A 14156-nucleotide genomic window follows, 5' to 3' on the forward strand; every position below is an offset into this window, starting at 1 on the left:
AGGTTTGAGCCCTGGGTCGGGAAGATCCCCTGGAGGAGGGCGTGGCAGCCCACTCCAGGGTTCTTGCCTGGAGAATCCCATGGACAGAGGAGCCTGGCGGGCTACAGTCCACGGGGTCGCAAGAGTCAGACACGACTGAGCGACTGACACTACACTACAGGGAGTTCACTGGGGTAGGGGCTGCGTGTCACACACACACACACACACACACACACACACACACACACACACGACCGGAGGGGGTCGGCAAGAGGCACACTGCGTGGGAAGAGGTGAGGGTGCCTTGGAGACAGCATAGTTCCTAAAGCAGAATTTCTAGGGTTCGTCTTAGAAAAACCACCTGATAATCTTTGCCTCTATTCAGGTTCCTATTCCTCTGTGCTCTATTAAAAATACAGAAGTAAAAATAGGGACTTCCCTGTGACCCAGTGGTTGAGAATCTGCTTCCATTGCAGGGGGCACAGGTTTGATCCCTGGTCCAGGAACTAAGCAAGATCTCACACACCGTGCAGAAAATAAATAAACAGAACTCAGGCTCCTATTTCTCTGTGCTATATTAAGAATATACAAAATAAAAATATACTTGCTTTATTTACCAATTTTCTAAAAAGCAAAAAAGTCATAAAAAGACACAAGCAGTCCAACAAACATACCGCACTGGGTGAAGAAAGTCTGGCTTGAGCATAAACAAACCACTTGTCCGGCAAGGCTTGACATACTGTTACACAGACTCTGAGAGCTTATTTACATACCTTTTCAGGAATATATTAAAAAGAAGGCTCAGTTTAAAATTGAGAAGAAGTCTTGATAACACCCACGGAAGCACACACACTAGAGAAAACAAGACCGGGTGCGTGTTGGCGCCATGTAAACGGTTTCACAAGCTGCTCGTGCTGTCCACTCCTCAGCACACGCCGAAGCTACGCGGCTCGTGCTGTCCACTCCTCAGCACACGCCGAAGCTACGCGGCACTTAATCAACGAACAGACAGAAACAGTAAGATAATGCTGATGGTAAACATTCAGTAACAGGAGAGAACCTTTTGGCAGTTCAGGTAAAGTCAATGCAACCTTGACTGTCCCTTGATGATCTGACTCAGGCAAGAAGCAGTTTGTAGCATCTGATCTCCACACACACAGACTACACCTCGCCTTGGGGATCTGAAGCTTTTATGTTTAAAAAAATAATTAAACTTTTTGCGTTTATGAAAAGTAAGATTGATATTCAGGCATAAAATAATTTCACTAAGAAAACCAACTGGATTACAAGGAGGCTTCACCTATTCTAGGAGCTGCTTCTCCATCAAAGGATGGGCAGAGGGGGAAAAGCTGCTTTCTTTGAAGTTGCTACAGACTCTGCAACTGTAAGTCAATCATTTCATCACAGGCAGCTTCTCATTCACTCCAGGGACCAGTATAACATTTTTTCTAAGCTATCTTTGGGATATACGATGCGATATGAGGTTTTGCAAAAAGGTGAGCAGTCTGGTCTCACTCTTTCCCGGGTGTCCTGTTTACCTGAAAGCGCCAGCGGCAGCAGGGGACATCACCGCAGAGACCGGAAGCGACATCAGTGAGCCAAGGCTCATGAAAAGGTGCGGGCGCCCTGGGAAACACAGACTCGGTGCCCAGCTCATCCAGGAGGAGTGGCTGGCTCGGCTGGGCCAGAGCTGACGCCTGGGAAGTGCCAACGACGGATCAACATGCGTTGAGTTCCAAACGTGGCGGTCACGGCCTGGCTAGGAGGGCCACGTGCCAAGAAGGGGATGAGCGGCAGCACGTTTTCACTGATAGGTGGGCCATCCTGGTCTGAGCAGGATGCACGGATGATGCAGCAACACCCAGAAGGGTCTGTGTCATGTTTCTGAGGATGTGTAATTTCCGTGGTGGAGCTGGTCACAGGAACCTGTCGGCTTCTTTCATCCAGAGCGAGCAGTTCCACTTTATTCGCCCTGGACATACACTCTGTCAGATGAAACGTTTGCTGCAACTGCACTGGGAGCTGAAGCGGCGGGTTTGTCAAACTACACATCATTTAATGCGAAACGTTTTGAAAAGGAGGTTTTTGAAAGAAAATAAGCAGAGGCTGTGATCTCCACTTGGTGGGTTTCAAAAACATCTAGTCTGACTAAATATTTCAGAGAAAAAGCCGCCCCCGGAGAGGACAGTATTTGATTTGATCCAAACACAAACACAAACGCTGGGCGAGCCCTGGACCACTGCTCCTCAGCGCGGAGCCCCTGGGACCCTCGGGCAGGTGGGCGCAGCCTGGGCCACGCCTGGGACAGGCCACGGGAGCCAGCAGACCCAGGACAGCCCGTCCGAGGACTCCTGGGGGCGCTCAGCTGCTTTCCCAACACAAAGAGGCAGGCAGTGTTTCTCGAGTTAAATAGTGAAGGTCTCGTTCCCCTGTCCCCTTACACCCTATATTTGTATTTTATTCATAAATATAAAATAGCGTTTCTTTGCAAATGTCTCCATAGTTTTAAATCACCCCTTCAGAAAACTATGGTTTTTTTTCTAAAACAAAAAAAGCCACGAAAGTGTATCTGTCCGTCTCACCGGAGACACGCGCGAGAGCCTTCCCCTCCTCAGAGCACGGGCTAGCGGACCTCACTGGCAGCGCTGCTGCCCTGGGGAAGTGGGTTGCGCCTGCTGTTCGTTTCTGGGCCTCGGGGGGGTCTACTCTCCTCTTCTTTGGTCTCTGTCACTTCGCTGAGCCCTGGTGTCGGGATGTCTTCCTCATATGACACACAGAGGTTGTCCTCTCCCTCGTTTTCACAGTAAACACATCCCTTAAAAGAAAAATGTAAATCAGTAATAAAAGTGAGATCTTTGGTACAAACAGTTCAGTCTGAATGAGGCGCAGGTGACCAGGTGTCCGCCGTGAGGCTGCTGGCAGGCGAGGAGGCGCCGCTGGGCCGTGGGACCCCCGCTTGCTTCTTCCCGAGGAGTCCCTGATCCGAGTCCCCTGGGAACCTTATCTGAGAGGCAGCTTTGCACAGTGAGACAGAGGGCATCAGCCAGAGGCCCTGGTCCCAGCTCTTCCTCCTCCTGCCTGTGTGACCTGGAGTGGCACTTACCTTCTCTGACCTCAGTTTTCTAATCTGTAAAATGGGACACCAACAAGCTACCGACTTATTTGTTCCTCTCCCTGTTGAACACCTATCTGTTAAGCATCTGTTGTGTTCCAGGCTCGTTCTAAGAACCAGGATTCATCAGTGAAGAGAGAGGAAAATCCATATCCCATTGGAGATCTCCTAGTAACCGGAGGAGAGGTGCTCCAAGGTGTGTTATAAGACAGGAGGTGCTGGGCTGACGTGGAACGAGGCCCGTGTCATTTTACAGTCGACGTTCAGAAAAGGCCGCCAACAGCAACTGTGGTGGCTTTAACATGCGCCCAAAAGTTTTTTGACATTCGTTCCTCCAAAGGTGGAGGCCTGGACTCTGACATGCCTCTAACGAAGTAGAGGTGATGCAGGTGGTCACAGAACCCCAGCCTCCCGGCCCCATGCCCTCGGGGGAGGCTGGGATCTTGTCCCGAGGACACATAAGCAGCGCCATGGTCAGATCCACGCGGCAAGAAGCAGAGGCATCCTGCCAATAGCCAGCCCCCACGAGCATCGTGGGAGGGACCCCCCTCGGAAGCAGATCCCCCAGCTCCGGTCCTGCCCCCAGAGGCAGGAGCCCAGCCATTATCTTGCCTCCACCCTTAGGAGAGGCCCCGAGCCAGAACCACCCAGCTAAGTGGCTCTTAAATTCCAACCCAAAGAAACAGTAGAGAAAATAAACGGTTCTTATTCTAAGCTACTAAGTTTGGGGGTTATTTGTTGTGCAGCAGTAAATCAACTGGGGCTTCCCTGGTCCCTCAGATGGTAAAGAAACTGCTTGCAATGCAGGAGACCCAGGTTCAATCTCTGGGTTGGGAAGAGCCCCTGGAGGAGGGCATGGCCACCCACTCCAGGATTCTTGCCTGGAGAACCCCATGGACAGAGGAGCCTGAAGGGCTACAGTCCACAGGGTCACAGAAGAGTCGGACACGACTGAGCGACATACACACACAGTGATGGTAGATCAATAACACAACTGTGAGCAGAAAGACAAGGAGGCCAGAGCGAGCCTCGTGTCAGTGTGAGGAGGGGGATCCCAAGCAGAGGGCAGGGCAGGCACAAAGGCCTGGGGCAGGAGCCTCGTGGTGGTCTTCAGGGAATAGCCAGAGAGGAGGGAACGCAGGGGTATGGGGGTTGTGGGGAGGGGGCGACACAGTTTAACGGCTTCATGGCACTTTCCTCTGCCTGTGATCATGGGTTGGAGACCCCGGGTGGGCCCAGGGCTGGGGAGCAGAAGGCAGCTGACAGTCCCACTGAAGCAGCGGCTGGAGGCGATGGGGAGCGGCTGCTTTCCATCCCCCTGGAAGGTCAGGCCAGCGTGCCCTGCCGGTGGACTGGATGAGGGTATGAGAGGAGGGGAGTCCAGGCCCATGGTCTGAGCAAGTGGGGTGGCACGGAGTTGCCCTGGAGTGGGCGGGAAGATGCTGTAAAGAGCAATATTGCATAGGAACCTGGAATGTCAGGTCCATGAATCAAGACAAATTGGAAGTGGTCAAACAAGAGATGGCAAGAGTGAATGTCGACATTCTAGGAATCAGCGAACTAAAATGGACTGGAATGGGTGAATTTAACTCAGATGACCATTATATCTACTACTGCGGGCCAGAATCCCTCAGAAGAAATGGAGTAGCCATCATGGTCAACAAAAGAGTCCGAAATGCAGTACTTGGATGCAATCTCAAAATGACAGAATGATCTCTGTTCGTTTCCAAGGCAAACCATTCAATATCACAATAATCCAAGTCTATGCCCCAACCAGTAACGCTGAAGAAGCTGAAGTTGAACGGTTCTATGAAGACCTACAAGACCTTTTAGAACTAACACCCAAAAAAGATGTCCTTTTCATTATAGGGGACTGGAATGCAAAAGTAGGAAGTCAAGAAACACCTGGAGTAACAGGCAAATTTGGCCTTGGAATACGGAATGAAGCAGGGCAAAGACTAATAGAGTTTTGCCAAGAAAATGCACTGGTCATAGCAAACACCCTCTTCCAACAACACAAGAGAAGACTCTACACATGGACATCACCAGATGGTCAACACCGAAATCAGATTGATTATATTCTTTGCAGCCAAAGATGGAGAAGCTCTATACAGTCAGCAAAAACAAGACCAGGAGCTGACTGTGGCTCAGACCATGAACTCCTTATTGCCAAATTCAGACTTAAATTGAAGACAGTAGGGAAAACCACTAGACCATTCAGGTATGACCTAAATAAAATCCCTTATGACTATACAGTGGAAGTGAGAAATAGATTTAAGGGCCTAGATTTGATAGATAAGAGTGCCTGATGAACTATGGACTGAGGTTCGTGACATTGTACAGGAGACAGGGATCAAGGCCATCCCTATGGAAAAGAAATGCAAAAAAGCAAAATGGCTGTCTGGGGAGGCCTTACAAATAGCTGTGAAAAGGAGAGAAGTGAAAAGCAAAGGAGAAAAGGAAAGATATAAGCATCTAAATGCAGAGTTCCAAAGAATAGCAAGAAGAGATAAGAAAGCCTTCTTCAGCGATCAATGCAAAGAAATAGAGGAAAACAACAGAATGGGAAAGACTAGGGATCTCTTCAAGAAAATCAGAGATACCAAGGGAACATTTCATGCAAAGATGGGCTCAATAAAGGACAGAAATGGTATGGACCTAACAGAAGCAGAAGATATTAAGAAGAGGTGGCAAGAATACACAGAAGAACTGTACAAAAAAGATCTTCATGACCCAGATAATCACGATGGTGTGATCACTGACTTAGAGCCAGACATCCTGGAATGTGAAGTCAAGTGGGCCTTAGAAAGCATCACTACGAACAAAGCTAGTGGAGGTGATGGAATTCCAGTTGAGCTATTTCAAATCCTGAAAGATGATGCTGTGAAAGTGCTGCACTCAATATGCCAGCAAATCTGGAAAACTCAGCAGTGGCCACAGGACTGGAAAAGGTCAGTTTTCATTCCAATCCCAAAGAAAGGCAATGCCGAAGAATGCTCAAACTATCGCACAATTGCACTCATCTCACACGCTAGTAAAGAGATGCTCAAAATTCTCCAAGCCAGGCTTCAGCAATATGTGAACCGTGAACTTCCTGATGTTCAAGCTGGTTTTAGAAAAGGCAGAGAAACCAGAGATCAAATTGCCAACATCTGCTGGATCATGGAAAAAGCAAGAGAGTTCCAGAAAAACATCTATTTCTGCTTTATTGACTATGCCAAAGCCTTTGACTGTGTGGATCACAATAAACTGTGGAAAATTCTGAAAGAGATGGGAATACCAGACCACCTGACCTGCCTCTTGAGAAATCTGCATGCAGGTCAGGAAGCAACAGTTAGAACTGGACATGGAACAACAGACTGGTTCCAAATAGGAAAAGGAGTACGTCAAGGCTGTATATTGTCACCCTGGTTATTTAACTTATATGCAGAGTACATCATGAGAAACGCTGGACTGGAAGAAGCACAAGCTGGAATCAAGATTGCCGGGAGAAATATCAATCACCTCAGATGTGCAGATGACACCACCCTTATGGCAGAAAGTGAAGAGGAACTAAATACCCTCTTGATGAAAGTGAAAGTGGAGAGTGAAAAAGTTGGCTTAAAGCTCAACGTTCAGAAAACGAAGATCATGGCATCCGGTCCCATCACTTCATGGGAAATAGATGGGGAAACAGTGGAAACAGTGTCAGACTTTATTTTTTGGGCTCCAAAATCACTGTGGATGGTGACTGCAGCCATGAAATTAAAAGACGCTTACTCCTTGGAAGGAAAGTTATGACCAACCTAGATAGCATATTCAAAAGCAGAGACATTACCTTGCCAACAAATGTTCGTCTAGTCAAGGCTATGGTTTTTCCTGTGGTTGTATGGATGTGAGAGTTGGACTGTGAAGAAGGCTGAGCGCCGAAGAATTGATGCTTTTGAACTGTGGTGTTGGAGAAGACTCTTGAGAGTCCCTTGGACTGTAAGGAGATCCAACCAGTCCATTCTGAAGGAGATCAGCCCTGGGATTTCTTTGGAAGGAATGATGCTAAAGCTGAAACTCCAGTACTTTGGCCACCTCATGCAAAGAGTTGACTCATTGGAAAAGACTCTGATGCTGGGAGGGATTGAGGGCAGGAGGAGAAGGGGATGACAGAGGATGAGATGGCTGGATGGCATCACTGACTCGATGGACGTGAGTCTGGGTGAAGTCCGGGAGCTGGTGATGGACAGGGAGGCCTGGCGTGCTGCGATTCATGGGGTTGCAAAGAGTCGGACAAGACTGAGCGACTGAACTGAACTAACTGGGCGGGAAGAGTGGCTGGGCAGGTCGTCTCTGGGCAAACCCGGCAAGTTCCTCAGAGGTGGATGTTGGCAGGGCTTGGTGTGTAGATGCCGCTTCCCACGTGGAGGCGGGAGCTGACCATGCTAAGGCGGTGTGCGTAGAGAAGGCCGGGCACCCCGGAGCCTGGCTGTGTCCATACTGGGGAAGTGAGCAGGGGAAGGGAGCTGGGGTACAGAGACACCCTCAAGAAGGAACAGACAGTGCCGGGGGCAGCCGCTCAGAGTGGGAGGAGGGCTTGCTGTCCTCTGCTTCTTATGGTCTACATGGATGTTGAGGGTTTAGGATAGAAGAAGTGGTCTGTGTTCTAATTGTGAAGACAACTCAAAAGATTTTCAAATTTCAGCATGTGCTTGAGATTAGACATTCTGGAGACCTTTTTGGAAATAGCATTGAAAAGCCACTGGAAGGAAGTTCTTTGAAGGACATCTAACAGTGTCATGGGTTTTTTTTTTTTTTCTTTTAATGCTCTTATTTAATCTTCAAAGTTTTAAATGTACAAAACAGATGCAGAGATAGTGCCCAGCGTTCTCATCACAGCACCTCTGAACGCCTTGTCAGGAAGTGCTGTGTCCCAGAGCTTACCGCCACGTCGATGGCCGTGGGCATGCCGCCCAACCGCATCCATGGGTGGACGTCCTGCAGCTCCTGCTTCTGCGCGTCCGTGAACCTGGGCTGGAGCCTCTGCAGCGCCTTCAGCTTCTCCCTGTCCTCCTGCAGGACTGTATCTAAGTCTCTTTACGAAAGATTGAGAAACACGGAAGCTTTAGGATGCCTCAAGGGTTATCTCTTTTTAAAGTATATGCTCATTTTCTACCAACACGTCCAGTATTATTCACATAATTTTATTTTAATTGGTTAATTTATCCTAATGTAATTTTTTTTTTTTTTTTGGCCACGCTCCTCAGCATAGAGGATCTTCCCTGATGAGGGACGGAACCTGTGGCCCCTGCAAGCGAAGTGTGGGGTCTTCACCACTGGACCCCAGGGAAGTCCTACTCATGCAATTTTAGATGATTTTGTTTAACTTTCCTTTCCACTTAAATTTCCCTATTTGAGGTAACAATCTCTCTAGTAAATAATCTGCAGTTTTTCTATGAAAATGATACACCAAGTTCTGGTTTTAATTTTAGTTTAGATCAGCCACAGGAGCTGGGTACCTGCAGACACTTGTTTCTGCACCTGGGAGCTTCTCACCAGTGAGGTGGAGAGTAGACAAGCCGTCCCTGCCACCTGCTACCCTGGCGTGCCCTGGAGACGGAGCCCCAGGCTGGCCTGGCCCAGAGCCCTGGCTGTTCTGAGCCTCGGGGTTAATCACCCCCACCGAGGGGGCACTGCACAGGGTCAGGGACCCTAATGGGTTCCCGGTTCCTTGGAGTGGTCAGAGCTGAGGCACAGACCAGGCTCCCTAAAGAGCAGCTGGTGGCCTGGGACAGTCACCCACCTCGACTCTTGGTTTCTGCATCTCTGAGACAGACAGACAGACACACACACACACACGCACACCACCGACCACACAGGGTTACTGGCAGCAGAGCACAAGAGACGACACCGGCAGAAGTGCTGTACACGGCACGTGACAGCCGGGAGGGTCCCTGGAGCAGCGGTCCTGGAGGCCGGGAGCAGGGCCTCCGAAGGGCTCCGTGCGGCCGCCAGCCACCTGGAGGGGCCCCTTCTAGTGGTGCCCCCACTCCATCTGAGGTAAGGCCTCACAGTTAGGGGGGATCCGAGCCCAGCCTCACACGCTCCCAGGAGGGGCGAGCGGTTACCGTGCGGGCATCTGGTAGGTCATCCTGACGCTGTCGTCCGTGTCGGCCGCCAGCAGCCAGACGGGGTCCTGCAGGACACACCTGAGCAGGCGCTCAGGCCCGCCCACTGCTGCCCTCACTGCTGCTCCGGGGTTATTCTCCGAAGAGTCCGAGCTTCCGAAATACCTGCTGGTGTGACTCGTGTGGCTGCTGCCTTTAAAACACAGAGTGCCCAGGTCACGACCTCGAACTCAAGTCGGCCCTGTAAGGGGAGGGCAGCTACCGCGTGTGTCGGGGGATTGTCCCTTCTGCTTTTCCAACGGTCCAATTGTCTGGATGATAATTTAAAAATCATTTAAAGACCGGGTATCAGCAGGAACCACGGAGGTGACTCTCTGCTGGCGAAGCCGGGGGAGTCCAGGCGGGGCCCCCATCTAAGAGGCCGTGCTCTCCCCTCCCTGGCCTCCCAGGGGAAGGGGGCCCTGCCCAGGTGAGGGAAGCGGGGCACTTACAGCCTGGGGACATGTCTGTGTGTTGCTCCCGCAGGGCAGCTCTGGGCTACACTGCACCACCCTGGCCAGTACCGCCTGAGGTTATACGCTGGCGCCCGCCAGGGGAGCCACTCAGGACAGTGCAGCACTGCCTGCCCTCCCGGCACACGTGGGGGGCTCCAGGGAAGGCCCAGCCAGGGACAGGGGTGCAGGGCCTGCCGCGCCCACCGACACGGGGAGTAACAGGTGACAGAGGGAACCAGGTCTGGCCACAGGGCAGGAGGAGGAGCCCCGTGGCGCATGTGAGGCTCCGAGGAGCCGCTCGGGGTGCAGCCGCAAGCTGCCCAGTCAGGACCCTGACGCTGGGCCCTGAACGCGGCAGCCTGAGGCTCTGGGGTGACTGGCGCCCTTGGATGCAGAAGCCAAGGATACCCAGGTGTGTCACGTGGGGGTCTTCCAAACACACGTCAACTGCGCCCCCCACGCCACTCAGGTGTCCCGGCACCCCCCCACATACCTGGCCTGCTTCCGGACGCATCGCAGCCCAGGGAACCTGAGCCCAGGGAACAGGAGGTGGCAGAGGCCTGGCTCCTGGAGAGTGCGGAGCCCGTGGCCGAGCAGAGGTCCCCATGCAGCAGCAGGCGGAGCAGGCCGCTGGACGAGGACAGGGCGTCGCTGTTTGGGGCATCTGCTGGCTCCTTGCACTTTGGGGGACAGGGAGGGGACATCCAGTCAGGTCTCCACGCAAAGTGGGGCTGGGGGAGGGGACGGAGGCTCCTCAGACCACTGGCCCCTCCTCCATGGGCCATGGGCACAGACCCATGGGTTCCCAGAACCCAACCTGCTTCTCGGAGATGGAAAGGATGAAGTTTGATTAGATTCCATTTTGGGAGAGTTCCTTGAGAGATGGTGGCTCCTGGAGCCCCGGCGGGGATCCAAGCCTTATACTTATTTCTCCACCGAGTGGACACAGAGGCAGGAGCATGCCTCGATAGCACCCAAAGGCGCCCCTCCCCGCAGCGGGCTCTGCCTCCTGCACCCCGAGAGCAGGGCCAGCCGGGGGCACCAGGGGCCCGGCCTGTGAGGGCCCAGTCTGCCAATCCTCGGAACCAGACTACAGGCCAGGCGGGCAGCAGAGGTGCTGGGGGGCCCTGTCCCCACCTCCTCTCCCAGAGCACAGGCGGGAGGGAACCCACGTGGCCTTGCCTTGGACACAGGCTGGGGTGGGAACCCAGGTGGCCCTGCCTTGGACACAGGCGGGGGTGGGAACCCAGGTGGCCCTGCCTTGGACACAGGCCGGGGGTGGGAACCCAGGTGGCCCTGCCTTGGACACAGGCGGAGGGTGGGAACCCAGGTGGCCCTGCCTTGGACACAGGCTGGGTGTGGGGGGACGGCTCACGGACAGCCCTGCCTCGGCTCTCAGGACACAGACACGTGAGCTGGAAGTCACACTGCTGTTTCATGAACCAAGGAAGCGTGCACGCCTGTGTCCTCAAGACCTGGGAGGACGGGCACTGGGAGCACCGATTCCCAGCTCCCTCTGGCTCCGGTCCTCCACCAGAGGCCCTCTGCTGCCAGCCCCCCTCCGAGGAGCCTCTGCTCTGGCGTTTAACCTGATGGCTTCATCCTCGAAGTATCCACTTAACACCCGGAGGCCCCTGACGCTACGTTATGAAGTCCCTGTGGCCGTCTGGACACCACATCTGCCAGCCATCTCTCTCTCTTAAGGTCCCAGGATGGTTAGAGTCACAGGTCTACTGTGACGGGGCCTTGGGAACGTGCTCACTTCTGGCACACGGATCTGTGTCCAAACTGAAGCGGTTTGGCAGAACCACGGTGTGGGGACCACTTGCGTCAGGCATGAGGGGGTGCATAGCCCACCCAGGTACCCGAGTTTGCCACCTGCTTTAGACAAAGGGCATCAGGAGGTGCTTACGGTCGGAGGTGACTTGGGCTGCCAGTCCCAGGACGAGCCAGGCTTGCAGTCGGCGCCTGCACCCACGGTCCCCACAGCTCCTGTGGCTGCCGCGGTGCCCTCAGGGGCCTCCTCCAGCTGCATCAGGTTGAGCTGCAGCGGTGAGCTTCCACGGGACTGGAAGAGCGCCGGGGAGGTCCTGTCTGGGGGCCCGGCGGCCAGGGGCGGGGTTCCTGGGGTGGCCACGCGCAACGCGGGCGGCCCTCGCTCCGCCGGGGCACACGGGCATGGCTGTTTGGGGGTTGAGGTCCGATCGGGGAAGAACTCAGGCTGTGAGGCAGGAGGCATCTCAGACACAAAGTTCAGCTGGCCTGGGAAGAAGGCTGGGGGCAAGGCTGGGGTCACTGGGGAGAAGGAGCAGCTGGGTAAGACCAACGCCATGACCGGGGCCAAGGGGCTGGCGAACGGTGGGGGATGGACCCTGAGCACCTGCTGGGCATCCACAGGCACCGCGAGGTCGGTGTGGGCAGCCCCGGACCCTGTGGCCACGGTCCCTGGTGCGGTCACTATTCCCGGGGCTGGAAACAAGGGCAGGGAGTAGGCTGGCACCGGGCCAGGGAAGGGCATCGCTGGGCAGCTGGACTGTGACGTGTCCGACAGGGACCAGGCCGTGGTGTTCAGGCCAACCAGTGGGGGGCGCTGGGGCGCCGGCCCCCCAGACCCGGTGCTGCCAGAGGAGTCGCGAGGCTTGACACGTTTGGACTTCAGTTTTCGGTTTTTTCCGTTTTTTTTCCAAGAGGAGTCTATTCCAGGGGTATTTCTTAGTCCGGGAGCGGCTAAAATAATAGGGACACCATGAGAGTTAAAATCCTTCAAGCTAGGCTTCAGCAGTACATGAACCAAGAATTTCCAAATATAAAAGCTGGGTTTAGAAAAGGCAGAGAAACCAGAAACCAAATTGCCAATGTTCACTGGATCATAGAGAAGGCAAGGAAATTCCAGAAAAACATCCACTTCATTGACTATACTAAAACTTTTGACTGTGTGAATCACAACAAACTGTGGAAAATCCTTAAAGACTTCGGAATACCAGATCACCTGACCTGCCTCCTGAGAAACCTGTATGCAGGTCACGAAGCAACAGTCAGAACTGGACATGGAACAATTGGACTGGCTCCAAATTGGGAAGGAGTACCTCAAGGCTGTATATTGTCGCCCTGCTTATTTAACTTCTATGCAGAATACATCATGCAAAATGTTGAGCTGGATGAATCACAAGCGGGAATCAAGATTGCCAGGAGAAATATCAACAACCTCAGATATGCAGATGACACCACTATTATGGCAGAAAGCAAAGAAGAACTAAAGATCCTCTTGATGAAAGTGAAAGAAGAGAGTGAAAAGTGGGCTTAAAACTCAACATTCAGAAAACTAAGATCATGGCATCTGGTCCCATCACTTCATGGCAAATAGATGGGGAAACAGTGGAAACAGTGTCAGACTTTCTTTTTTTGGATTCCAAAATCACTGCAGATGGTGACTGCAGCCATGAAATTAAAAGATTTTTGCTTCTTGGAAAAAAAGCTATGACCAACCTAGACAGTATATTAAAAAGCAGAGACATTACTTGGCCAACAAAGGTCAGTCTAGTCAAAGCTATGGTTTTTCCAGTGGTCACATATGGATGTGAGAGTTGGACTATAAAGAAAGCTGACTGCCGAAGACTTGATGCTTTTGAACTGTGGTGCTGGAGAAGACTCTTGAGAGTCCCTTGAACAGCAAGGAGATCCAACCAGTCCATCCTAAAGGAGATCAGTCCTGAGTGTTCATTGGAAGGACTGATGCTGAAGCTGAAACTCCAATACTTTGGCCACCTGATGTGAAGAGCTGACTCATTTGAAAAGACCTTGATGCTGGGAACGATTGAAGGCAGGAGGAGAAGGGGACGACAGAGAATGAGATGGATGGATGGCATCACTGACTCAATGGAGATGAGGTTGGGTAAACTCTGGGAGTTGGTGATGGACAGGGAGGCCTGGCGTGCTGCAGTTCATGGGGTCGCAAAGAGACACGACTGAGGGACTGAAATGAACTGAAAGGCAGAACCACTGATCTCATCTAACCTCATATCTCAACTTTACAAGCTTTTAAAAAGAGATGTTTTTAAGAGACCGCTTTTAAGAAGAGATGTTTCCTGGTTCATCTGCCAAAGGAGCCTGGGTCCACGCCTGTGAAGTCAAAGGGCTGAAGGCACACAGGTCTTCCTCTGACACAAGACCTGCTTAGAGGGGCCGCCCTCAGGAGGCTGCAGGGACTCAACCTGTGGTGTGGGGGACACAGGGCATGTCCCCCCACCTCCCCTGGGCACTGGCCGGGACTGGGGGTGCTGTGGGCCGGGGGCGGGGTCACAGCGAGCCTGGTGGGTGGGGCACAAGCAGTGGGAGGGACCCCAGGAACCTCAGGTTTTCTTCTAATGTCACAGAGGATAACTCGGGGGCTCTGGCAGCGGGTGTGTGGGGACGTCCCCTGCCAGCTGTGCCACATGCCAGAGCAGACGGGCCGGCCTGACGCTAATGGTCAAGTGG

The 14156-nt window shown here is 52.8% G+C and overlaps 1 protein-coding gene across 3 annotated transcripts in view; it reads right to left on the reverse strand.

The window, feature by feature from the left end:
• Positions 1-536: 536 nt before the first annotated feature.
• The window catches only part of PER2 (period circadian regulator 2), a 43255-nt gene continuing 29635 nt past the window's right edge, over positions 537-14156 (reverse strand). For 2 of the 3 annotated variants that reach the window (XM_070786997.1, XM_070786998.1), the window contains 5 exons: positions 11593-12407; positions 10174-10360; positions 9187-9379; positions 8003-8153; positions 537-2794 (listed from right to left, as the gene is read on the reverse strand). In XM_070786997.1, coding sequence (XP_070643098.1) covers positions 2603-2794; positions 8003-8153; positions 9187-9379; positions 10174-10360; positions 11593-12407 — 1538 coding nt within the window. In that variant the 3' untranslated portion in view covers positions 537-2602. The remainder of the gene's footprint in view (positions 2795-8002; positions 8154-9186; positions 9380-10173; positions 10361-11592; positions 12408-14156) is intronic. The other variant, XR_011565968.1, reaches the window with a different exon arrangement.

Source organism: Bos indicus, chromosome 3 (genome assembly GCF_029378745.1).
Source record: "Bos indicus isolate NIAB-ARS_2022 breed Sahiwal x Tharparkar chromosome 3, NIAB-ARS_B.indTharparkar_mat_pri_1.0, whole genome shotgun sequence".
Lineage (NCBI taxonomy): Eukaryota > Metazoa > Chordata > Mammalia > Artiodactyla > Bovidae > Bos > Bos indicus.